We start from the raw sequence: 25,485 nt of genomic DNA on the forward strand, positions 1-25,485 counted from the left end.
TTAGTTAGGTGCAATAGCACCGTGTTCAAAACCCACATTTTATTATTCCTTCAGTTACATTTTTATTCAATAAATACCTATTTTCCATGGAATACATCATGCTAAGTCTTAGATGAGCAGCACAGAGAAGTTGGAACTAAACCCATAGGAACATCACACTAAAAGAAATGAACATTGGGCCACTGGATGCAATATTTTGCAACATTTACATTACACAGAAGTTTCAAACAGTGATCTCTAGGTAAATGCAAAAGTTTTTGTTTGTTTCTTTGTTTGGTTTGTTTTTTTTACAAAGTACAGACTTATTTCACTTGCTATACACAAAGGTGTCTGCTTTCAAAACTGTGCAAACTTAGATTTCTGAAGTTATCTTCAGAGGATGGTCATGACACAAGCCATTTTTTCACTTTTCAGTTCTCAAACACACATTTTCAGGAATTAATTTTAAACAAAATCTCCAAACATTCAGTTAGATCACCCTGAAATATTTAACCTTTCAACATAATTTTAAGCTCTATGTTTGCTTTTTGTCCACATGGCTGAAAATTTTATGTCCAAACATTTGGGGAACATCTTTCCAAACTCTGTATTGTTTCCTCTGAGAGCAAACCAAAACAATATCTGCTGGAAAACATTCAGATTCCTCTCTTTTCATTTCTACATATCAAAATCAATTGCCTTTTCAAAAGGGAGAATAACTCTAGGTCAGTTTTTCAATGTACATAATCAGACAACTGCAACACAAACTGTTTCAGGCCTAACACCTTCTTCCACACAAGTACTGAGAAGTGTATCCAGATCATTTGTGGCAAAGTGTGGGCAGAGAAAACGTGGTGGTGATTAACCATCAGGCACCTGTCATAGAGAGCTTGTATCATGCTTAAATTTGTCAGAAGTAACATTTCTATGGCAAAACTGAAAGGCAATTTTCAGTGCCTTACTAATTTTGCTGAATGATAGACATCAAGTGGGCATGGAAGGACTTTGTGCATAACATTCTTATAGAAGTGATTTTGGTCTTACAGTAGCTATTAGTAAAAATGAAATTAATTACATTTCTTTTTTGCTAGGAAGTTGGAGAAGTTGGAATTGTACATTCTATCTTTTCATATTTCACACATATTCCATCAGGTTACTCTGTACCTACGGTGAAGGGAGGAGTTAACAAGGAAATCTGAGTCTGTGCAATCCCAGAAATGAAATGTAATTGGCTGACATTCAAGATTAACAACATATATCAGGAAAGAACAGGTAAAAGGAGCAGCTGCTGACATTATTTCCTGAGCCTAAACCTTTTAAGGTGTCACTGAATAGCAGTCTGTGCTTTCAGGTGACAGAACTACGAGAATTGCTTGGCTGACATCTCTCAATAGTTTAGGAGTTTAACAAAATCCTCCATTTCCTCTCAGGATCTCAATACTATGCTTTTAAATCTGTACCACACTGATCAGCAAATGCTTCAACACAGAGCATAACAAATACAAATGGCATTACTTAGAAGGGCATTTTAATGTACATACACAAATACTAAAACGTTATGTCAAACTCCCAGCATCATCTGCAGGCAAGAAAATGACAACAGATAAAATCATTTTATGAATCTGATCCAGCTCTACCATACAAGACACATACTAAAAATAAAAAGCTTTTTTCCCTTTCAGGAAAAAACTCCTTAAATGTACAACTTCAGCAAGCTCCCAAGCTATCTCATTAATACACAAATCAGATTCTTCTGTGCATGTAGTTTCAAAAATTAAATGAGCAGGTGGATTTTAACTTCTCAATCCCACGACATTATTTTCTTTCTCCTTCAACATTTCAGGATGCTCCCCAAAACACGGGAAAGAGAATGGGACACAAAAGCCATTTCAATTCAGTCTTTGTGCAAGGTATCCTGGAGAAGGCTGCATTCTTGTGTAAAGTTGCTGTTGAAACAGAATGACAATTATTTTAAAATATGCACAAATGCATGACAGCACTTGAGCTTATAGATTTGAGAATTAATGGAAATTAGATTTGGCAATTACCAGCATGCAAATATTTTTGCTAACAATATACAGAGTCTTTAAGAAAAAACAAAAGAACCAAAATGCTTCCATAGAAAAGTGTTCCTTTAATTTTGATTCCAGCTAGTTATGCTTTCTTCTCTTAAAAATATTGAACTAAGAGTGATTCACAATACTTAAATAACTGGTCAGTAATTGTGTTTTTACTAAGTTTCATATCTGCTTGTAGTGTAAAAGCAGCAAGTATCACTCTGCAGATTAGAAGCAAGAAGCAGCGGCAGTCAATGGAATAAAAAAAATGTGAGTTTTCACAAAGTCTGTAAGAAAACACACATTTAAATGAGATGGATGATTTTATATAAAGCAATGATACAACTGTAGCAATCTCTTTATGATCAAAACATGACTACCTGCTTGAACAATCTACTTTTCTTGATGGAGGGCTTCTATGAAGGCTTCAAGTTTCTCCTGGATTTCCCGAACTTTTTCTATTGGAAATAAAAAGATCACTGTTGAAATACCTATTACTATTAAGTACGTGAGGATGGGCACTGAAAGGAAAAAAACCCCACATAAAAACCATGAACAAAAACATGCAAACACAAACAAAAATTAATGCTGTCATCAATATTACCCTAAGAATTTTGTTTCTCAATTAGAGGTTTACAACATTTTTCGGTATCAGGAAGAAAACCTGTCCTGTTCGAAGAACTTCTACAGATATATTTTATGATTATCTTTATTTAATAATTCAAAAGTTTACTGACAGAATCCAATACTAGAAATGTATTTCAAAAGACTGAAATTTCCATCAGATCATGCACAGCAGAACTACTGTAACTTGTTATACACAGGAAGCTGTTAGGCTTTAAATAATGCCCACTAGCTCCTTTCTTCTTTAACCAAACGTCCTCATTCTCCACAGCAAGTGTAACAAACCCCACTAATCATTCTAAATAAAGTTGAAAGCTCATGCCCTTTCACCCAGGAGAATTTCAGGGAACCACATGGCAGTATTCAAGACACCTCCTCCAAAGGTTCCTCCAAAGGGCACACATGATGTTAAGAATGTGTAAAACTTGCATTATATTTTCTTGCATTTAACCAGATGGATGTGGGCAGAATCTCATTTTGTACAAAAATTAAATCTGGGAGTTTACTTCCCTACCAAAACATGACTTGACCACAACTTACAAACAGTTAGTAGGAATGAAAAGGCAAAACTGATTGGGAAAAATCCAGGGGTTTAGGCATTTTCCCACTCTTTTCTCAATTCCATACAACACTTGTCATCATATAACCTATGTGATTTATTAAACTGCTTATGAAGCAAGATTTAGAACACAGTTGGAATCCAAACCCTGTGAGATTTCCTGCTTCTCTCTCACCACATCCTCATTTGAAGCTCCTTCTGAGTGTGATTATAGGCATGAAAAACACACACTTCAGATATATGAAGGAAAGGGGGGAGAGCAATAGGACAGACAAAAATAAGTCAGATGAGCATAAACACAGACAATTTTTTTTCCAAGCTAAAAATACTATTGTATTAAAGCCACATGTTCCCTTGTCTGAGATACAGGGTTTGAGCTTTTTTAAAAAAACTTTTATGTTTTCTTCTCCTCATCAATACCATATGTTATCAACTTTGTTGAGCTGAAATAACAGCAAAACAAAAAGAAAAATAAAACAATCAGCTTTAAATGGGATATGTAAGCATAAGCAGAAAAAATTGACGTCCAAAGAGAACACAAGTGTAGCTAGAGGAACTGAAAGTCTAATCTAACAAAATGACAACTCCACAATCAAGAACAAAATCCATTTTAGAGTAATAGTAATAACAACTCAATGAACTCCTGCAGTCCTGTTCTAACAGAAGTAGAGAATTTTAGTTAGCATTTGAAATAAAGTATGGAAAATAGCCTGCACGAGTATGAAGAAACCTCAAGCTTCTATCTTTATCTTGCAATTCTTAGGTGATGAAGGGTAAGCCACTGACATTTTCAACACTTCAGCATGCCCTTCCCCACTGGTGCTTATCTACAAACAGAAGTACAGTGAAGCTGAATCACACTCTAACTCCTAAAGAAAACACCAAAGCAGCTCCTTGAATTTCAGTTGATTTTTCCTCTTTTATGGTTCTTTGATATTAAATGAAGATCCCAGTCAGTGTGAGGACAAAAACTGTACCTTGGAAATTAAGAAACGCAGTAGCTGATTTTTACCAGGTAAAAAAAAAATTCTGATTCAGTTCAGCAGAATCTTTGAAAGCCATCAATGAAAAAAAAAAACCCATGCATTGCATGGCAGTTCATAAACCTCTAGTGTACAGAAAATGTTATTTCTATGGCATTTATTTATGCAACTACTCAGCTCAGCTTCCAATACTGCTGCTCTATGAATGTTTACAAAATCAGCCTTTGAAATAATGTTCTACTGTTTTGGACAGAATTAACATCATTTTTTGACCGCACCATGCTGGATGGTGCTTTGACCAACCTGGTGAGGTGGATGATGCCCCTGATCATGGCAGGGAAATTGGAATGGGATGATCTTTATTGTCCCTTCCAAACAAAAATATTCTAGAATGATTCTGGGTTTAGAAATTATTAATCCTGGACCCTGCTCTCCAAAATGAACAGCAGTTGCCCATAGTAACTGGGGATGAGATCTCACGACCCAGAAGATCTCTTTATGTTGTGCTTTCAGTGGCTTTCTGTGGCACCTTTTTTCCCAATTGCAACGTTTCTCCAAGTGTGTTCTTTGTATTGATCATTATAGACCAGTGAAAGCATGCAGATTTAGCAGTATTAAATGCAAGTATTTTCCTTTCTCAACCTCTTGCTAATGAAATATTCCAGCTCTGAAAATTAATAGGATCAGCAAAAACCTGTAATTATTATTTCACCCTTAAGAAAAGGTTTGTGCCAACAAATCTATTCTAATTTTCTGATTAAGCCATATTAAAATAACAGGATAGCAAATATGCATTTCACCAGAATATACTGAATCAGCTGTGTTTGCTCAGAGAACACATACACTAGAATTGACTGCATACTATGAGCACTTTATTAGTTTTTATACTTGGACTGAATTGAAATGATGACTTAACTGTAACAATTATGAGGTCTTGAGGTAATTTAATACTTTGAAATAATATGCTGGCTATTCTTACAAAAGAACAGCTACAATGAGTGCCAAATAGCTGCAATTATTCATGCTATGCCCTGTGTTTTTAGCCACAGTAAAGCCTTTTGCAGCAGCAGATCCCAGGCAACCTGTAACGCTCTCCTGCAAGTCCATTCTGTAGCACAGAGAAGCAGTCTGCTGAATTGGCTCACTTTTGAAACAGGCTGAGGGCAGAGTTCTGCATTTACACAACACTCATCTTAATAAACTAGTAAACAGAATTCTAATGGAGGAGTGCAAGTGCAGGGGTAACTGTGTACAGTTTCATCAGCACCATATGACTTGTATGTGGAACAACTATTCATTCTCAGAATTCAAGAATCAGATGTTACCCAACTTTAGGGAAGTTGTCTCTGTGATATGCACAAGATCTGTACCCACATTTGCAGGGTTTTGACTGACACTTAGATCAAACTATCAGTTGTTTACACTTGTAAATTACAGTACATTCTGTTTAGAGGAAAGTTTATCAACATGCCAAACAGAAAACCATCTGGGTTTCAGGTAAGAATACTTATTGCAGAAGTAAATTTAGGGGTAGGAAAAAAGTGACCTGTTGCTCTATGTCTTGTGATACTGTTTTTCCAAGGATAAGTAAACCACAGATTAAAAGCATTCAGCCTGCCAACAAATTACCTCTATAACTGGTTGAACTACCCAAGCTCTTTTATACAATGCTCCCATGCCACAAAAGGGACTAACAAAAGAGCTACACTCTTATTACAAGGCGCTCTGTAAGTTTTAATACACATATTGCTTACACTGGATTCTAAAAAGATGATGTGCTTTTTGCTAGCTCTAATGCAAAACTGAAGTTACAAATAAGCAATTCTTCCAGCACCTGTTAAACACTGATCAAAAATCAAATCAATGAGGAGTAACTGTAACTAAGCCCTTGCTTCCATCTTAGAACAGTAAAATTCACAGGCCTAGAGGCCATGAATGGTTATTCTATTTCCCATTTACCCAATGTTTACCTAAAAGATAAGCTGGTTCATACATCAACTCATTATGCCTCTTGATCTGGTCATGAATATTCCCATAATCCTCCCTCCATATCCCATAAAACTTCACTGACAGAATGAGGAAATTCTTTATTCAGATGTCTTGAGATCCTCATTCATGCTCAGTCTCTCCTTATCTCCATATGAAATGATATTGCTACCCGCTCATTTTCTTTTCATTAATCCTGTGATCCCAAATCTAAAAGGCTCAAAACCAGACTAATTGAACTGTAATGAGGATTTAGAATACACTGTGAATGCAGAAAGATGCAGGCACAGATAAAGTTTGCTTTTCCTACTATCATAAGCTGGTCAGAAGGGAGCCCCCCTGAAATACTCAGTTTTACAAGGAAGGTTTGCTTTGATTGCTGCCTGAGATACTCAAGTTTGGGTAGCAATAAACAGCACAAAAATGAAATAGCTGAAGCAAATTATGAAGCTAATCTCCTCAGGTAAGGCCTAATAATCCCAAATAATATTAAACACAAATTACAAAAGCAAAGTATATTACTGATTTATTTCAAACACACTCCAAGAGTCAAGAAAAGGTCCTCTTGTATTTTCCATCTGTATTAATTGGTTTACTAAGAGATGTGGCCTCTGTCCACAAGACCTGTCTTGCTTATGGTTCTGAAAATAAATTTAGAGACATTCAAACAGATATTTACCTGTAAAGAACCAATAATTTTAGCACAGAATTTTAAAGATGTTCATGTCTGCTGTGCCAGGGTACAGGAGTACTTTGGGCAAATCAAAAAGCTTTGTTTTCCCAATTACAAATGTGCACATATGATATGAAATTTCAATCGCAACAACAGAACAAATTCTAAAATCTTTCTGGACACAAATACATCTTCATTTTGTACTTTGATGAAACCTACAGTATGAAATGACCACAAAAAAAGTGTTAATATTTTATTATAAATCCTCCCCTTCTACATTAAAGTGACTTCTATCTCCAACTAATGTTTACATGACTTTGATATTTGAAAGCTCATGATTGTTGCCCCTTTTGCTCTGGACTGTGTTTAGACTTGAGTTCTCCCCTTCCCTTTTATTTTTTTTTCCCCTCCATCTTCCTTCCTTTCTTAATCCCTTCCTTGCCTATAAACATTCTCGCTGCTTGCTGTGCTACTTCTATGTTATGGTTAGTTAACCACAGAAGCAGAAATTTGGAATTTACTGCTGTGAATGCATCATCTTTCCTCTAGTAAAAAGGAAAGCCCTGTCAGTCAGAATTCATCACAATGCCCAGAAACACACCATTAAAATTAGAGCTGTCAATCCAAAGTTTTCTATTGAAAGTTGATTTCTACCTTAGAGCTATCTAAGACACGAACTCCATAGTTGTATACAACCCCTATGAACAGTCAGGTGGAGAAGGGGGGTGGGAATCATCTCTTTGGAGTTCAGCCTTTTGTGCCACATTCCTTCTTCTTGTTAAAATGTATGAGACAGCACACTCCCAGGCACTCCAAACAGTGCCTCAGAAAGACTTCCCAGCCACAGTTACCTGCAGCAACACGCTTGCTCATGCCTCGTGCAAACACGGCCATAATTCCCTGATCACTGCAAGGTCATGTCCTGCTGAATTTTAGAAAATCCTTTGAAACTACCTATCACATTTTTTGCCAGTTTCCTCTTGTTCACATACCATATTTTCCTCTGGATAAGGCTGAGAGGAAAGCTAAAGTTTTAAGGGGGGAGGAAGGAAAAAAAGGCAAAACCACCCAGGCTGCCCTTAAAGAGACAGAACATCATTTGTCAGCTGTAAAGACAGATTTATAAGTAGAGGGCCCCCTCTGTTCCTTTAAGGCTGCAAAACAGATGGGAAGTGAATGGACAGTCAAAGGGTCAAGAAAACACATGGGAGGTGCTGCTTGTATGCTGTATGTATGTTCCCAGCAAAAGAAAGAGGTCAAGATTGTAACTGCATGGCTGGGTGCTGGAAAGGCCTTTTCTTTAAGCTGTTACAAAGACAAACGCTGTTCTTCATCCTGCTGTCAAACTGCTATAAATATTGTTTGTCAAGGGAGTTTCAGCAGCTAAAAGTTTGGGTTTTTTAAAAAAAAGCTTAGCAGGAAGATGAATCATGTGAATGATTCTTAAACAATTAGCTCGTTAGTGTAATAAAAGCACTGCAGAATCCTGAAAAGTTTAAATGGAATTTATAATGGTTCATACAGTAAATCCATGAATCATTCAGAATATACAGCCTTTACAATGCAAGCTTGCAGAATGTAGCTGGCATGATCATTAGTTACCAGTAGTTAGACTGAATGAAGATGCCAACTGATGCCACATTGCAGTAGTTGTCCTTTAATGTTATGTTTCTTATGTGTTGCAATCTACCATGACATTTAAATTTGCATCCAGTTTGATCTCCTTTTCCATGTCAATAATAGGAGAAAACATCAAGGAGCCTGTTTCCTACAAAGACACAGTTTTGTTTTCCCTGTTGTAGGCAAATCCACCAATTAAGCAGGAACAATCACATCTGAATTGTATATTCAGCCTGATGTAGAAATATAATAAAATTAAAAACAAAATCTTAAAAAAACCCCAAGTCACAGCTGCCACCACTGAAGCTACTTTGTTGGAAGTATTACTATCATATTAATTATGAATCCATTCTTGGCACACCTGCGCAAAGCTATCAGCTGCCTGTATGAAACAGTATTACCTTTATTTCACACTAAACACAACCAGGCAGCAGCAGAAGACTTGTCTGAAAACACTACAGTTATTTTTGCAAGCTACGGAGCACTGCAACAATATTTTAGCTTTACTAACAATTAGCTTCAGAAATAGGAACTGTGTATTGTGCTGTTGAAATAGCAGATTACTAATCAATGTCTTGATCTATAGTTGCTCCAGATTCACTGGCGAGAGCTCTCAGTTTAACAAAACAGTTTTGACCACATGTTTGCCTCCTCTGTGGTGGAACAGAACAGAAGCTGCTTGTGCTTCTTGGGGCAATCCCCGGGGCTCCTCAGGCTGGTAAGCTTGAAATCCTTCTGTCTCTGACAGAGCATTTCTGAACTGAGCTAAGGGGCTGAAGCAAAACTAACAATTATGTAGACTACTGACTTTAAACAACAGACATCTTCATGAGCTATTCATCCTGCTTGTCTACAGAAAGGAAACTAAATATTACCAAACTGTCATGTGAGGTCACAAACTATTGCGACACTGTCATAGCCTACAGTACCAGTGATCATTGTCTGTATTACATTGCAAGTTTACAAGAGTCACAAGGTCTGCAATATCAAGGTAGGACTTGGGCATATTTCAGTCCTCTGTCTTCATCTCAGATTTTTTTTAATTAAAACTGCTCTAATAACTCAGTCTTTCAACAGAACTTACCTGTGTTGCTTACTGGACAGCTGGAAGGAGCTTAGTAGCAGAATGACAAAGCAACCTTATAAAACAACCTCATACTTTGAGTCAGACAGGAATGAGAATACTTTGAATGAGACAGAAAAATTGAACTTCCAAATCAAGACTGTTAAACTAGTTTCTCCACCCAAAAGAAAGCATACTTAGTAATTAGTTAGGTAATGAAGTAATATGCCATCAGGACTATTGGAGTTAAAGCCTCTCTAGAATATGACAGAAAATGAAATGGTGATTAGATGAATTTTTATATCATAACAATAATGTTTAATAGTCAGAAACTTAAGTCACCCCATCCAAATGGTTCTATTATTTTTTTCTTTGCTATCATTCCTATGGGCAAAGAGGAATCTACTACAATTGACAATGTGCAACATACCTCTGTGACCCTGACCTATCCAGCTTTTGGAAATGGGAATGTTACATTCCACAGCTCCATACTACTTTAGAACAAAAGCATATATTGGTCCATTTACAAGCCTGTAATTTATACCAATAGTAAATCTCTCTGTAATAAGTAAATCTCTCCATGATAAGTACTTAAATTTGGATTAATAAGTACCCTCACAAGGAACCAGTACTAAAGAGAAAACAGCAGTTAGATGTTTTGATCCTTGCATCATTCAGAAAACTTTAGGGAAAAAATAAATTCAGCAGACAACACCCCAATGACCCCCAAGTACAAGAGACATGGGTCTAGAGTAAGATTAATAGGCATTAAACATGTCATTATTCATGTAGCAGTTTATCACTATTTTTCAATGTCAACTTTAAGTGATAGGCTTCTTTTAGCCAGTGACAAATGTGGTGAACTTTGTAAGGATCCGTTTTAGGACCTGGACATCAGTGCCTAACTCTTCATCAATAACTAAGAAATCACAGCAGACAGGCTTTGGTCATCTGGGATTCTTAAGTTAAGTAAACCATCACTCCATCACAGGATGTCTGCAAGTGATGTATGCTCTCCCTTGAGGATTACTTCCCTCTGTGAGAAGATGCAGCCTTCTAAAGCACTTTCTGCCATGACACAAAGCAGGAACTACCTTATCTGCACTTTGACACACAGACCATCCTACACATTCTTCAGGTTTTAATTCATTAGTTTCATGCTGCTGCCCCAAAACTCAAGAGAAAAAAAAAAAAAAAAAGAAAAGAACTTAAACATTTAACCAGTGTCTTTCACATCAAAGTACACTTGGGTTGATTTCTTAAATTATCTACATTGAATTAAAAACAGGATAGTAATGCAAAAACAATTAATTTGCATTCTAACAGGAAATTTGCAAATCTATTGTGAGATACCGTTTTGGTTCAAAATTAGGAGAAATTGAAGACATGACTGCACAGAGTGATTTTAAGCACACTGTTCCCGAAGCTCCTGCATCATGGAGCACCAGGACCTCTACAGAGCTCAAAGGGAGCACAGCAGTCATGCTGCCACCAGCACACTGGTGACACCAGCACAAGCTTGAACTCGTTATGAAACAGACAGCCCACAGTTTGTGACTGATTGAGATTTGGGCAGAAATGAATGTGCTCTGAATGACAAACAGCCTCTGATAAGATACAGGCCATACTAACATCCTCAGGGAAGCTGCTGGCAAGGGACTGTGAAGATAGCAGCTTCCCTGCAAATGCTTAGCAGAAGTTGGAGATCTGTTTGGTGATTCCCAGAGGGAAATGACTGTTCTACATCTGTCTAGGTAGAAGGCCACACAATCTTCCTGGGTATAATATTCTGCCAGCCCAGGATGAGATGAGTGAGTGCTCCTCACTGCTACAACCAGGTGAAAGGAGAACGAGATGAAAGCAAGACTGCTGACACCTCTGAAATTGTCTTACAACTCCAAAGTAACCATATTTTTACTTAAGTAGCTTCTAATACGCAAATATTTAGGCACTGTGGAAGAAATAAGAGCACAAAATAACCCTAATTCTTCAGATTCTAGTAAAATTACTCCTCCATTTGCATTTCCTTAGATGCTTTCCTCTCTCCTGTATCTGTCTTTGGGCAGCAGAGGTGACATTTGGATACTGCCTTCAAATATCCTGAAAATGATACCTTTTTTCTGTATCTTGTAAACCTGAAAACCACACTGGCTCTGATTTAAGGACTACTAACCTTTTGAGTTAACTACCAGTCTTTTGAGCTGTTTTGTCTGCCTCCAGTTTCTATGGGAAAATTACCTATGATCTGCTTATTTGAGAGATCTTTCCCCCTACAGCTGAGCTTTGCCCCTATGATACACTGTGACCTTTTTAAAAAAATTTAAAGCTCATAATAGAAGAGCAAATGGAAGCAAAGGCTTTAGAAAGCCAAGACAAAGCCTGATTTTAAGGAGTACATGTAATCAACAATGTCATGAAGGATAGAGGTCAAATCAAAACACGATTGGCAGTCATCTGAAGGAACTGAAATTTAATTAGGCTACAGTAATGACCACAGTATAGGATTACTTTCACACAACATTTTTGTTCTTCAGTTAACAGCAAAGAAAGAAAAAATGTAACCACAGAGCAAGTAATTATATGCAAAGTACTCTTCACAAACTTTATCCCCAACTTTGCATAAATGCATAACAAAAAAGGGGACTCACTTGGATTAAAACCAGTTGGTTACACAGAACAGACACAACAGAATCCACTCAGCTTAGCCAAATCACAGGAACTTCAGGTCCTGAGTCAGCAACTTGCATATGGAAGCACCAACCTTAGCCTTCTAACTGCATTAAAATGGCAAGTTTATTATATGCCAATATGATATTAAATCATTCATGCTCCAAGTAGGCAAATGGCTTACATTCAACAAGAAAAAAAAGTAAATAAAAATTTAATGCTGTGACTTCAAAGCAATGACTTTAGATAAAAAACTTGAAAGTATTTTACTGTAACTCTGGTTTGTTCAGTTTTTTGTATGTTTTAGTCTTTACAAGAAAATAATTAAGTTCTGCAAACTATTACATTTCATAGCTTACAAACGTATGACAGAATTGAAACAAATGGCCCTAGGCTGTATTTTCTTCATGTGAGGGCTTACTCCTCAAATGTTTCAAAAAACTTTTGTGTAGAACGAAGTCTCAGCTAGCCCACAACACCTGTACAGGTGTCAACATCACTGACAAATGAACTTGGAGGTTGATCCATTCAGATTCATACCTAGCAATTTCAGCATCAAGTTTCCACAGGCATTCCCACCTCCTGCCAATTACTCTCCCATGCACATGGTTTTACTTATAATTTAGTGAAGAACTGGGTTTTCTTTTCCAGCTTGTGAGGACACAGGATATTGGATGAATAGTGTGCTGACCCAGGAAAGATGCTTTGTATGCTAGGTTTTGTTTATCCTGTGTTTTTGCAACATGCATAGTTTTTCTGTCCAAAAGGACTAAAAGGGGAAGAAATAAATGAAGATAGGACATATGGATTTCTTTTGGGTCTGTGAGACTTCAACTCTAGTGAAGGGAATGGCAAAGCTCCTGCTGCTTGCCTGAAGCTTGGAATCACCTGAAGCATTCCACATCTGTGTGCACCATCTAGCATGCTTTAGGTGCTACTGCAATAGGGAGATATGGCACTTAGCTTTATGATAAGACACTGGAAGATCCACTTCCTTTCTGAAATGATTAAAGGATTCTGTTCCTAAGAGTTTTTTCTTATTAAACCTTACTAAACTAGTACTTTCCATGCAGTTGCTAACCAGAAATGTGCAGTTGAGAGGGAAAAAAAAAAAAAAAAGACCATCCTTTACAACCTTCATAAATTACATGTCATACAAACAAAGCAGAAAACCCCGAGGGGGAGTGGAAAACAAGAGGGACAAGGACAGGCAAGTGCATCTTGCAGTCGGAGGTGGGAGGGGAGCCCCGCGCTCCCTGCGCGGCTGCTCAGCGCCACCGCGCGCCGGCACCGACACCGCCGGAGCTCCCGACTGCTCCGGGCCCTGTGGGAACAGCACGGCCAGCACCACTGGGAACTCAACATTTTCTACAACTACCATGTTATAAATAGTCTACAGAGGTAGAATAGTTATAATAGTATTTAGTATACTAAATAATAATAGTGTACTGCTAGTATTTATACCAGTATTATCAATAGTCTACGGTTAAGATTTATCCACATGCTATCAGGCATTTCTGCTGAAATTACGAGCCTGGCATTTGTGTTTAAAATAAAAGAGTAGAAAATACAATATTCATGTTGAAATTGAAGTCTTTCAGCTATGCATTGTTTTCTTTCAAAAAAAAATATATTGACAAATACTGAAGAACACAATGAAAAAAATGCAGTTATAGGAAAGGTGTGACTTCAAATAATTGTCTTTTATAAATAACCTACCAAGCCACCATTTAAAAATACACATAACATTTAAAACCTGCAGTAACTTCAGAGGCAGACTGTACAAATGTTCAGTATCATTCACTTCGAAAAGTTAAACACAAATACAGGACAAAACAGTACAAACTTGCACATACTGCAAAAGGTCACTGATAAAATTAAGGGATATGTATTGACTCATCCATTTTCAAAGGTACTGTAGAAATAAAGGGTAATTAATATCTATTAAAAAAAAGAGCAATTGGAAAAGATTTGTGTAGAGCTGCACATTCTTGTATGTAACAGCTGCAGGAATTTGAAGGGACTGACTTGCCACCATTAGATTTTCCCTCCAGCCCTGAACAGTGCCTTAAAGCCTGCAGTACAACCAGGGCAGTCTTGCCAAGAAGCTTTTCTGTGAAATTCTCCTTTTAAAATAATAATGTTTACCACTGTAAACATTATTTAATGTTTGTAAACAATAGATAATGTTTGAGCTCCTTCTATCCCATTTCACTTCTTATGGAACACAGAATATTTAAGATACTGATGTAGCTAAGCAAATACTTAGTTATATGGAATATAAATTTAAAATCAAATTATTTTGTCCTTCAGGTAAGCACAATCAAGATACAGGTGACAACTGGAAAGTAAATGTAATTCCTCCTATTTCTGGTGAAACTATCTGAGTCAGGGCTGTGTTCCTCACATGGCAGACAACTTTGGTGAAGAATTTCAATAAACATAATGCCCCAGAGTTGTGAAGGAGGTTGTGAACAACTGCATTAAAACAGGTTCCTATCAACTGCTGAATAAGCCTAGAGTACCCAGCTAGACATATAAGTGACAGACAGCATATTACTTTTGTTTCTGAATCCTCATCACAAAAAACCAATAAACATATCTCAACTGTACCTACAGTCTAAAAACATGACAAGAAAAGGAAAATATAATGGCTGTCACTTTCCACACAAGAATTTGGGAGTTGTAGCAGATAGACCACTGCAGTATCAGCTCACTGTTCAGTAACAGGCAAAAGAGGAAACAGACTACAAGGAATTACTATAAAAAGACCAGAATAAAACCCAGAAAGCATCATAACACAAGTGTATAAATCCATAATGTAGATACATTTCAAATATTTTGTGCAAGGTATGCTCTTTCACCTCAAGAAGGATTTAGTGGAACTAAGAAAGGAAAGAGTGGCAAGGTTGACTGAAACCAGGAAACAACATGCAAAGAGCAACTACACCATGAGAACTTTTCAAGTCAGAAAAAAGAACATCAAGTGCAGGTAGCTAACATGTCTGTGGTAAAAAGAAATGAATAGAAAAAGATTACTGAAGGTTTTTCACAGTGCAAGAACTAAGGAGAACCAAATGAAACTGGCAGGTGGCTCAGAACAAACAAAAGGAAGTACTTTTTCTCACAATGCGTAGTTGAACCCTGGAACTAATTGCCACAGGATGTTGCAGATGCCAAAGTTTACATGAGTTCAAAAAGCAATTAGAGAAATTCACAGGAGGTAAAAAAGATCTATGAATGCCTATTAATCACAAAGATATTACCTCAGGATTAGGAAATCCTGGAACCACAGATTGTGGGCTGCTGTGAGAGCCTAACAGGCAAGTACTACTGTATGCTTATGCTGTTCCCATGCCTGCTCTCTGCCAGGGTCAGGACAGTGGGATACATCAACCACAGGTGTATCTTCCAGTAAGCATTCTTATAGAGTGATTGCATTTTAGGACATTTCTGAAGTCAATTTCCCAGTTTAGCTACTCATATTCTCTTCTACCCCTTTTTGCACCATATGATCCTTTCTCCCAAAAGGACTCTAATCCTAGGGCTTCTTTATTTCCACAAACTTTAGAACTGTTCAATGGTACAAGTATCATGACAATACTCATGTTAAGGAGTACATTTATGTTACATTTAAAGCATGTTTTTGAAGAAAAAGCAACCTTCAGTACATTAAAAAAAATCAATAATTTGTTTCAAAGATCTGTTTACACTCTGTAAAATACCTAGAATAAAACTTGAGGTATGAACAGTGAGAAGCAGCAAGATTCAGGGCATAAATGTCATATAAGGAATATTCTTATATAGGATTAAAGTACCATTCAAGGCTGTAGAACACAGACAACAAAACCTGCCCAAGTAATTTCCGAGTCCTATGTGAGCTCTCATCATTAGACTCTGTCACCCACATTAGTAATAGCCATTAATAAGTAACCTGAATAAACAATAAAACACTTTCAGTGCTTCAGCATTAAAAGACTGATAAAACAGCAGTGAGACAGTGTTCCCATATAATCAGCATAAAAAGGAGGCATCCCAACCTCAGGTATATAAATAATTTACATTTGAAAGTAATCCCAGACCCATATTTACAAATTTAGACTGGAAATTAGAAGTCTATTTGTAACCACCAGAAGAACGACATCCTGGAATATGCTTTCAGTGTCAATAGTGAGCCCCAACAAGTTAACTGATTTGAAGACAGAGCTCAAGATATTCACATCAGCTGGGTTATATAAATACAGCTGCATGGAATGGAGAGACTGGACTTTGTGATTCAGGACATCACTTCCCTTCCTAATTAAAATACCAATACTTTATGAAGGGGTACCACAGGAGTCAGGATTTTTTCCTTTATGAGAGACCTGAACTTTACTAAGTGCTACAAGAAGGGAATTACAGTCATCTGAGAGTTGCTCTATGCTATCAACATCTGTCTCAGGGGTATATAAAAAATAATTCCTGCACCATAGAAAAGCATTCTATTCACCAAGAGAAAGGCAAAGAAACCCCATTTTTCTGTCATATTCCCATAAAAATCACTTGGCAATAAAAGCATGCAGAAAGAACACAGTTGATATGAGTACAGAGCTGTGCAGAGGTAGTTTTAAAATCTTCCCACAGGTACAATAAAGCAGAATATGTCACATACATTACTTTGTACTGAATAACAATTATTTCTTTAGAATAATGCGTGTGGGATCTGTGACCTCTGGAATTTAAAGAAATACAGTGCAGTGACATGTTTTTGCTACACAGTAATTTATGAAATGCAAACTACACACTTGAAGCATTTATACCAGTGCACTGACACCTCAGGTTATGAACACACACAGGCTGCTCCTACAGCTCTAATCTTAGTTTACAAAATAATGACCTCAGCTGCCACTGCTTTGAAATGGGAGCCTATTACTGAGCCTGGGGAAAAGCAAAGTTGACAATACAAAAATTCTAAGTCAATTTCAGTGCAAAATAAAGACACGTTAATTTAAACAGCATGGGCATGTTAGGGTTTTTAAATTTTGTTTTAAAACACAGAATACTTGAGGATAAACCAAAATCACCAAGGTTCAACTCTATACCAGTGATTGCACAGGAAAAAAGCCCAAAAAGCATCCAGCATCAAAGCAAGAAAACAAGCAGCACTCCTTGAAAAGGAAAACTTCCTCAATAAAAGTCTGCATCCTACTATGCAGCTACCACTCATTTTAGCTCAACATATATAGGAGGAGGAGAACCTCTTATGCTGTAAAACACTTCCTACCTACTCTAAAAGACTGTTTATATAAAGGTTGATACAGGATTTCAAAAGCAACACAGGATGTTTGGAGAAAATTATGTACCTGTCATGAAAATTATAGTCCATAGCACCTGCTTCAGAGATCAGTCAAGAAAAAGGCAATTTGCCCGAGATCACCAAAACTCCCACTCACAATTCCAAAATATTACATTTTCTAAAGGACAACAAATACAATTCACTGGGATTTCAACAACAATACTTCCAGTAAGATAGTATTTCCATTGTAGCCAAACCAGCACTACTGAAAATAAATCCTTAGATTTTGAGTTTATTGTAAGCAAAACATTTATATTACATTTTGGATTTAAAAAAAATAAAATATGATTCATACTTAGGTAACTAACAGCTATTGCAGGCTTCTCTGTCCCACTGAACCCTGGGTAAAAGAACTTTCCTAATTACTTCGCTAATTAAAAGAAGAAACACTGATCACAATATTCATTTATTCTGAATTAAATATCCCAAGTCATATTTTAAGACAAAAATTAGTTTCTACACCAGACAAAATAGAGGTCTAAGAAGAATGGTCACCTGTGATGTGAACATACAGGTATTTATGTAACTACAGAAACTTCATTATCACTAGTGGTTTTTTTTTTTTTCCCTTTTGCATAGCACTGTTTTTTCCCCTTCCAGAGCAGGTGAACAGCTGGGGTTTAAGTGGAAGTCTCACAGAATGCTGCCAAAAAGACAATGGTATGTGTGCAAGACAAGGCCCATCAGCTAAAAGTCAGTCTAAACCCTATTGGATACGCAGGTGGACAACAGAAACAATCTCAACCTAGACTGTCACCTTAAAAACTTTCACTGTTTAAAATTGTATTACATTAATCATAAAAACCTAATGGTTTTTGAGCACTTTTTGAGTTACCCAAAGCATTAAACTACTGTAATCCCCCTGGAAAGCAAATCTTCCTTTAAATATTACTCTGTTTTAACTACATTTTTCAAGATATTTATATAAGTGAAATTATATCTAGTGTAAATTACATTATCACACTATACTCCCAAGTTCACCTTAGAATCAGTAAGATCTGACTACATTTAAGAAAAAAATCTATATGATATTAAATAAACGCCAGCGCATGAACAACCCGCATCGCACTGAATATTCTCAAGGATAGTGCTCAGAATTTGCTTCATTTCAAGTTCATTCCAAAACACTGCAGAGTGGGTACTTACTGAGATCCTCTGCAAGCTGGACTCTCTTGCCAGTTAGGAGCATCACCTTTTTTTCATTGTCTTCAGCAAAATCTTCAAGCACTTCCTTTACATTCTTCTCCAAGCGCCTTACTGTAAAAAAACAAAACAAAGCAACCAAAACAAAGTGATTGACAACACTTTTGCAACTCTAATGACCTAAGGACGAAATTCTGTGAAGGTCTGCTGGAGACACAATATATGTTACCATACTTATTAATCTGACAGGACAAAAGGCAAACTTCTGAACACCGAAGCCCCTACTTTGGACCAATAAGAACAGAAATTCTTTGAGAAAGATTTTTAAATTTCAAAAGGAACTTCCCCTCTTAGCAAAATTATTATTGGATGACTTTTCTAGGAGATAACTTTTTGTGTCAAACCCTTCCACTGACTGAGCCTTACCTTCAGTGTTAGTGAGCTGCTGCCTCAGTGTATTTGCTGTAATTGCCAGCATTCGCTGTATTCGCCAGAAGAGGACGATGTCATTACATTCGAGCTGGAACGACAGAACTTGTGGTGTCAGACCTCCGATGTCCACTGAACATCATACACACACAAGAATCTCTTCTGACATTTTTAACAGCAACTGTAACCTCATGTACATATATCCAGACCTTGCACAAAAATCCCACAGAATTACTGGTGTAGGCAACAAGGAAACACATCAAAAATACTTCACAAGAACCACATCAGCCTTATTTAAGTGCATCACCTTCATGTCTGCTATTTTCAACAGAAAGAGCTGCATCATGAGAAACCATGGAAAAACAATTTGCATACATTTTATGCAGGCTGGGGAGTGTAACCTAATGCTCACTGGAACACCACTGTTGATAGCAAATATACTGAGAGACAACAGCTGAACTCTGGGGTGTGCCTCCCTGCATGACAAATGCTTCTGAAGACAGGGCTGGGCCAAGGGCTGTATTTGTTAACAACAGACAAGACAGTTTCTACACCTGCAAGGATGGCAGGAGGGAGGATTAAGTTCACATTAGGACACCTTAAAAAAAGACAGGAACATGATGAGGAGTTTAAGTGTCATGAAGAGGCAGCTCTCCGTACTGTGATCTCATTCTCTCATCTCTTAACAGGCAGAGGTATTTCTAAAGTAACAAAGACTTCTGGCTTCATGGCTCATTAAGAGAAAACAAAGTGAGGAGTTCTACCTTTCCAGCAATTTCTCTTTGATTTTAAAATATTCAAAATATAAGAAAATAGTGTATTCTTTGTGTGACTTTATGCATACTGTCATGAATTGCACAAGCTTGGGTTCAGAAAACTGTAGAGTTATTTATGAAGACCTGTTTGGAAACTCCATAGCTGTTCAACTTTTTCCCATTGATCACACATGGTTCTAAGCATTAGCTATAAACATTTACTGACCATAATTCTCCTATTTGAATTTTTTTGTGTGAGTGAAGTAAGTAACTATCAATGGGAAAGTAGAAGAAATGGGTATCAACAACATATCAACAGCTGTACACTACTGGTTTTAACTGTGCTTTTTCAATACACATCAATTAAAAACAGATGTTTAGGTCATGGCTGATACCTAGTGGTCATTTTACAGAATTACCACCAGGATAGCATTTTATCCATTACAAGCCTCATGTAAAACGTATCTGAGATCACCAGCTATCTGGTCAGGCTACTTTGAAGTATTTTTAGATTTTTTTTTTTCAACTGAAATAGAAATATTAAGGCAAAATACCAGTGTAGATGAAGAACATCTGTCCTTCAATTTACCTCTGAGTCCACAAAATGCCGCTGATAATAATAGAAGCCTCTTCGACACAGATTGCAGTGGTTCAAAGCAGACTTCAGGAAGTATCTTCTATAAATCTGGTGCCATGTGTCTTTAATCTAGGAAAAGAGCATTTAAATTTGACTAAATAAATAAATACATACACTCACTATCGTGCTTAGATTAATGATTGCATTTAATTTTAAAATGTAACTCCAAATTCCACTGTTGCTATCATGTAACATACATCTAAATATTCCTCAGCAATTTGTCTGCAACTGGGATATGATTAATGTGTTAGTTACACTTGGCAAACACTACAGATGACTTGTGAATTTAAAAACCTGCTCTTCCATGAACATAACTGAATGTTTAAAAATAATGTCTGCAGCCAAAACACGTTTAAATTACATACTACAAAACATTCTTTAACACTGAGAACACATTTTTGAGTTGTACCCATTAATTTACCAATTAAACCAGATTAAAGCTTAGAGAAATATTTAATGGGTCTTACGTAAACAAACATTTATAACTTTTCTTGATTAGGTTTATTATGTTTCAATTCTTCAAAATTAAATATGGGTATCAAAATGCCTCTCTGGAAAACCCATAAAACATAATTAAGAAAATCAGTTGCTTAGCTAGGAAAAAAACCTCAATTTGCACTCAGCCTCCTCATGCAGAGGATGTGGATCACTACTATGACCTTTATAAAAAGTGGCAAGTGCAGGAGTAGCAGGTATTACAGAAACTCTTCTTCCTAGAAGAAGTGCATGCATTAATGGCACACAGGTAGCCAAAGTTACTGCAGAAAATAAATCACTGTTGTAGGAAATCTACATCTATTACTTATTAATGTCTGGATTCTCATTTATTTAAAATCTCACATTTAATTAGATAATAGGCCTAATTACCCTTAAGGGTCTTTCACCACAATGAGATACGTAATTTTCCAGCACATTTCAAATGTACAATACAATCCCTTAGGACACTCTAAAAAAATTCCTGCCTTTCTCTAAGTATTTAAAAAAAATTTCTCTCTTCATTCTACCAATGAACTGCGAACTTCACACACAGCCACACTGAAAGCTTTAGGATACATCATATATTTTTACTGTAACTTGCTCACAAAGGCCTTAATTACATCTGAACAATAATTTCTAACAAGCTTTGTTACAACATAGGCAAGAAAATCTGCTCAGCAGATCCTGATTCCAGTCTAAAGGGACAGATTCCAAAATGTTGTACAGCCTCTGTCTGCCAGTCAACAGAAGTGTGTGAATTGCGTGCAAGCAGTCAGTGATTTGTTTGGAAACATCTGCATTACAAACTCAATATTCAAATAAAGTCTTTTCTTTGCCATCTAGAAAACATTTAAGTGTTCACAGGGGGCTTCCATGTATCTTGTTACAATTCTGCATCTCACCAGACACGGATCCACTGCTACTCCTCTTGCTTCCAGATTCTTTCTGACAGTCGTCACTTCATCATTTGCCAGATAAGCTGGATGATCTTCATTGCACTTGATCAATTTCTCAAGTTCATTTTTTGTTTCATTACGAATATTCTAGAATAGGAATGATTAGTTGAAATTTATTATTAGAGACTCAGAGATCATCAGCACCTCCTCAAAACACTCTTTGCTTAATAAGCCAGGGCAGAAAAAACCTCTGACACTATAAACTATTACTTTTAAGTTACTTCAAAAGGAATTTATGCAGACACATCAAATATAGCATTTTTAATGGATAATTCACTGTCAATTTTATTTTTTTTCTTTTTCATTATACACAGAAATGCAGAACAAGAATAGAAGGGTGGAAAAAGAAATTGTAGGTGTTAACCCCCTTTCCCCTACATGAATATCTGCTAGCAGAGTTCACATTCATATACCACTTGTGACACTAATGAGAACTGTACTTTTTTCCTATTAGCCAGCAGGAACTCTCCATGGATTCACACCTTCAAGGTGCTGTTGATAAAAGACAATATAGGCTGAAGTCACTACCTTGTTCTAATGGCTGGTTGCATACAGCTAACTGTAAAACTCCTTTCTCTGAAACAATTACTTCCTACTCTATCCTTTTAAATTCTGCTTATTTCTTTAAAGTATGAATTAGTTAGAGAAACATCTAGGAAAAGTAATATAAAAAGTCCATCATCTCTGGGCATCAAACAAAAGGCGCAATTAAAAGGAAATTTCCAAAAGCTATGAGCACGAGAGACGTTATGATGAATATGGTCAATCAGAAGATACAATTGCAATTACAGTGTGAGTGATAATACTATCACATACTATTTAAATCCAAACAGAGCATGACAGGAAACTGCACGTGACTTCTGCTTAGAAGGCAAGTATGAAAAGTATAGAAGAGAATAGCCCCAGTTTCCACCTGTTTTGATTGATTTCTTTCTACTAAAAGACCTTCAATACACAATGGCATCATAGCAAAGATGTAATTCAGTTGAAAAATGGAAAATAGTTTACAAATCACTCTGTAGATGGAGCATGGAAAAAGCATACAAAATTCTCCATACTATTTAAAACAGTGGCAAGTGAGGGTTTTTTTTTGTAGTCATCAAAATAAGTGAAGAGAATGGTAGTTTTGAAAATTTATTGAGTAATAATCAAAGTTTTCTAAAGGTAGCAAACTATAAATTTTTCATAATTTCTTTCCTTTTACCTGTTCTTTGGTGCGGCCTACCCAGTGCAACCATCTTTTTTTCCAGTTTGGACCAACCATATCTTCAATAACAGATTCAGCTGGAAAAGGAGGCATGTTATTAATTATCAAACAAAATATATGCAACCAGCCAAATTTATACTTCTGAAATTAAGTATGCGAACAAGAATGAACATTTTATGTTGAAGAATATAAAATACACCACTCTAAGTCAGATGTCTTTTACTTCAAGGTTGATGTCTTTTAGTAAAACTTAAAAATTTCTTCCAACCAGTAGATACTTCAAAAAGTACATAAAAAATACAACATCCCTCTACTGAGACCTGGTTCCAAATAATGTAAAAAATTACATTTACATTTAAAAAAACCTCAAATCTTACCTTGGCTGCAACTTGCATCCAAACTGATTATGCTAAAAACCATAAACAGACCAACCATTTTTCCTGAATTTATCCTGTTCTCCTACATGTGCATTTAGACCATTTTTAAACTTTATATATCTCTACTGCTTCTCATTCAGTTGCCTCATTTTAAGAGCAAGAGCATGAGAGCTTTTGAGGCTGTATTTTGCTAAATATTTCTATCAGTACCATTGCAAGCAGTCACCACTGTGCCAGTTGGGCTGATACAAAGGTTGCACTTCAGTGAAGTGAACTAGATCAAGAATGGCTCAGATTAAAAAGGGAAGAAGAGTTGAATACATGACACCACTCACTGTCTTTGAGCCGACTTTGGAGCGTCTCTTCCATGAAATGAATGGCTGCATCCCACTGCTGTTTATCAGATATTGACCGATCTTCTAAAGCATTGTGCTGGATCACCCGCTGCAATACAGAATGTCACATTAGCACACAGGAAATCATTTACTCAGGATTTAGTTAATAACCCATTTCCAGTATTCTTTTCATTTTTTAATGTCTGCTAAAACAGATTATATTGGGCACAAACAAGATATTCAAGAGGCACCTTTCAAAGCACTACTAAAATTTTTGTGTGCCTCTCACTCTTTTCTACAGCCTGCATAAATAAGCAAAAGATATGAAGTCCCTCTGGATAACAGAATCTATAAACAGGGAAATGAAACAATATTATATGTGGTTACATTGAACAGAACAAATAAGTTGATGCCAAGCAATCCTCACCAGGCTGCCCTTCTGCAGGCAGGGGGTTATGGAGGATGCTCATGAACCAACCAAAACAGTTTTATTAGCTATGATTTAGGTCAACAACTAATAAAAGATAATAATGAAATCAATTGAGCAACACTGAATTAAAGCATTATATAGAAAAGGTGAGATGGACATAACAAGAATCATTTTATGATTACAGCAAAAAGAATGCAAAAATATGGATTATTCAAGTCAAATAAAAACATTTCAAGGTGAAAAAACCCACTACATTATACCAGGCTATCCTCTGCTCTCTCGTTCCATTTATGTCGCTTAATAGTTTCCTCTTTGACAGCTTGCTTCAGTTTATCAAAGATATCATCGTGCTCTTTTCCCTTTTTTTCTGTCATGAAACGGGAAAATTCTTCTTGCAAAGTCTCCCATGCCACCTGGAAAATTAGCAAACAATTCCTCCTGAAATGGACCATTACATCATGCACCAGCTGATAAAGGTACATTTCTTACAATTCTTCCAAGTATGAAAATCTGGAGACTTTCCAAAAAATCCATGCAAGCATAAATCACTGACTTTTCCTTTGCTGCTTATCCACTACTAATAAAAGCAACACCAAACTTTGCTTCATGGGATTGTAGCAAGCAGAATTCTGTTGAATTTGCAAAAATCTATTAAATGTAGATACCTATGATATAAATGTATATACCTACATAAATATACCTACTTGAGGGGTTTGTTAACCTTGCAAAAATAGGTTTGGGTTTTCTTCTTTAATAGGCAAAATTCACCAGAAGAGCAAAATACAAAGTTTCTGCTCTGTGTGGTTCTGGGGCATCAGCCTTTTCTGACATGTAAGCTATTAAAAGAACTGCAGTCACCCATTCAAACATCCCCTTACTTCTCTGGAGTTAGGCTTTCATTTTAGATTTTGATTAAGTTGTTTTTTTTTTTTTTTTTTTAATTTAAATAACTAAATTCTCACCTCTACTGCTTTATTAGGCAGTTGCTTGTCAGTCCACTGCTTCAGTTTGATGTCCACAGTGGTGTTAAATGTCCCTGAGTTTGCAGTCTGTGCTGCTGGCAGGTATATATTCTCAATCACATGAGTAGATACCCTTTCCCATAAAGTTTTCTCAAGCATCTCCTCCCTAAAATGAGAGTTGTAACACATGTGATGGTTTCCAGTATGCAAGTGACTAATAGCTGTGCATTC

General features: G+C 36.5%; 1 protein-coding gene across 4 annotated transcripts in view; it reads right to left on the reverse strand.

The window, feature by feature from the left end:
• Positions 1–295: 295 nt before the first annotated feature.
• The window catches only part of OPA1 (OPA1 mitochondrial dynamin like GTPase), a 49,681-nt gene continuing 24,491 nt past the window's right edge, over positions 296–25,485 (reverse strand). For all 4 annotated transcript variants that reach the window (XM_033068666.2, XM_033068664.2, XM_033068665.2 and 1 more), the window contains 10 exons: positions 25,255–25,420; positions 24,553–24,705; positions 23,863–23,971; positions 23,148–23,227; positions 21,890–22,030; positions 20,463–20,579; positions 19,116–19,209; positions 18,693–18,803; positions 2,417–2,494; positions 296–1,925 (listed from right to left, as the gene is read on the reverse strand). In XM_033068666.2, the coding sequence (XP_032924557.1) occupies positions 2,430–2,494; positions 18,693–18,803; positions 19,116–19,209; positions 20,463–20,579; positions 21,890–22,030; positions 23,148–23,227; positions 23,863–23,971; positions 24,553–24,705; positions 25,255–25,420 (1,036 nt within the window). In that variant the 3' untranslated portion in view covers positions 296–1,925; positions 2,417–2,429. The remainder of the gene's footprint in view (positions 1,926–2,416; positions 2,495–18,692; positions 18,804–19,115; positions 19,210–20,462; positions 20,580–21,889; positions 22,031–23,147; positions 23,228–23,862; positions 23,972–24,552; positions 24,706–25,254; positions 25,421–25,485) is intronic.

This window comes from Catharus ustulatus, chromosome 10, assembly GCF_009819885.2.
Source record: "Catharus ustulatus isolate bCatUst1 chromosome 10, bCatUst1.pri.v2, whole genome shotgun sequence".
Lineage (NCBI taxonomy): Eukaryota > Metazoa > Chordata > Aves > Passeriformes > Turdidae > Catharus > Catharus ustulatus.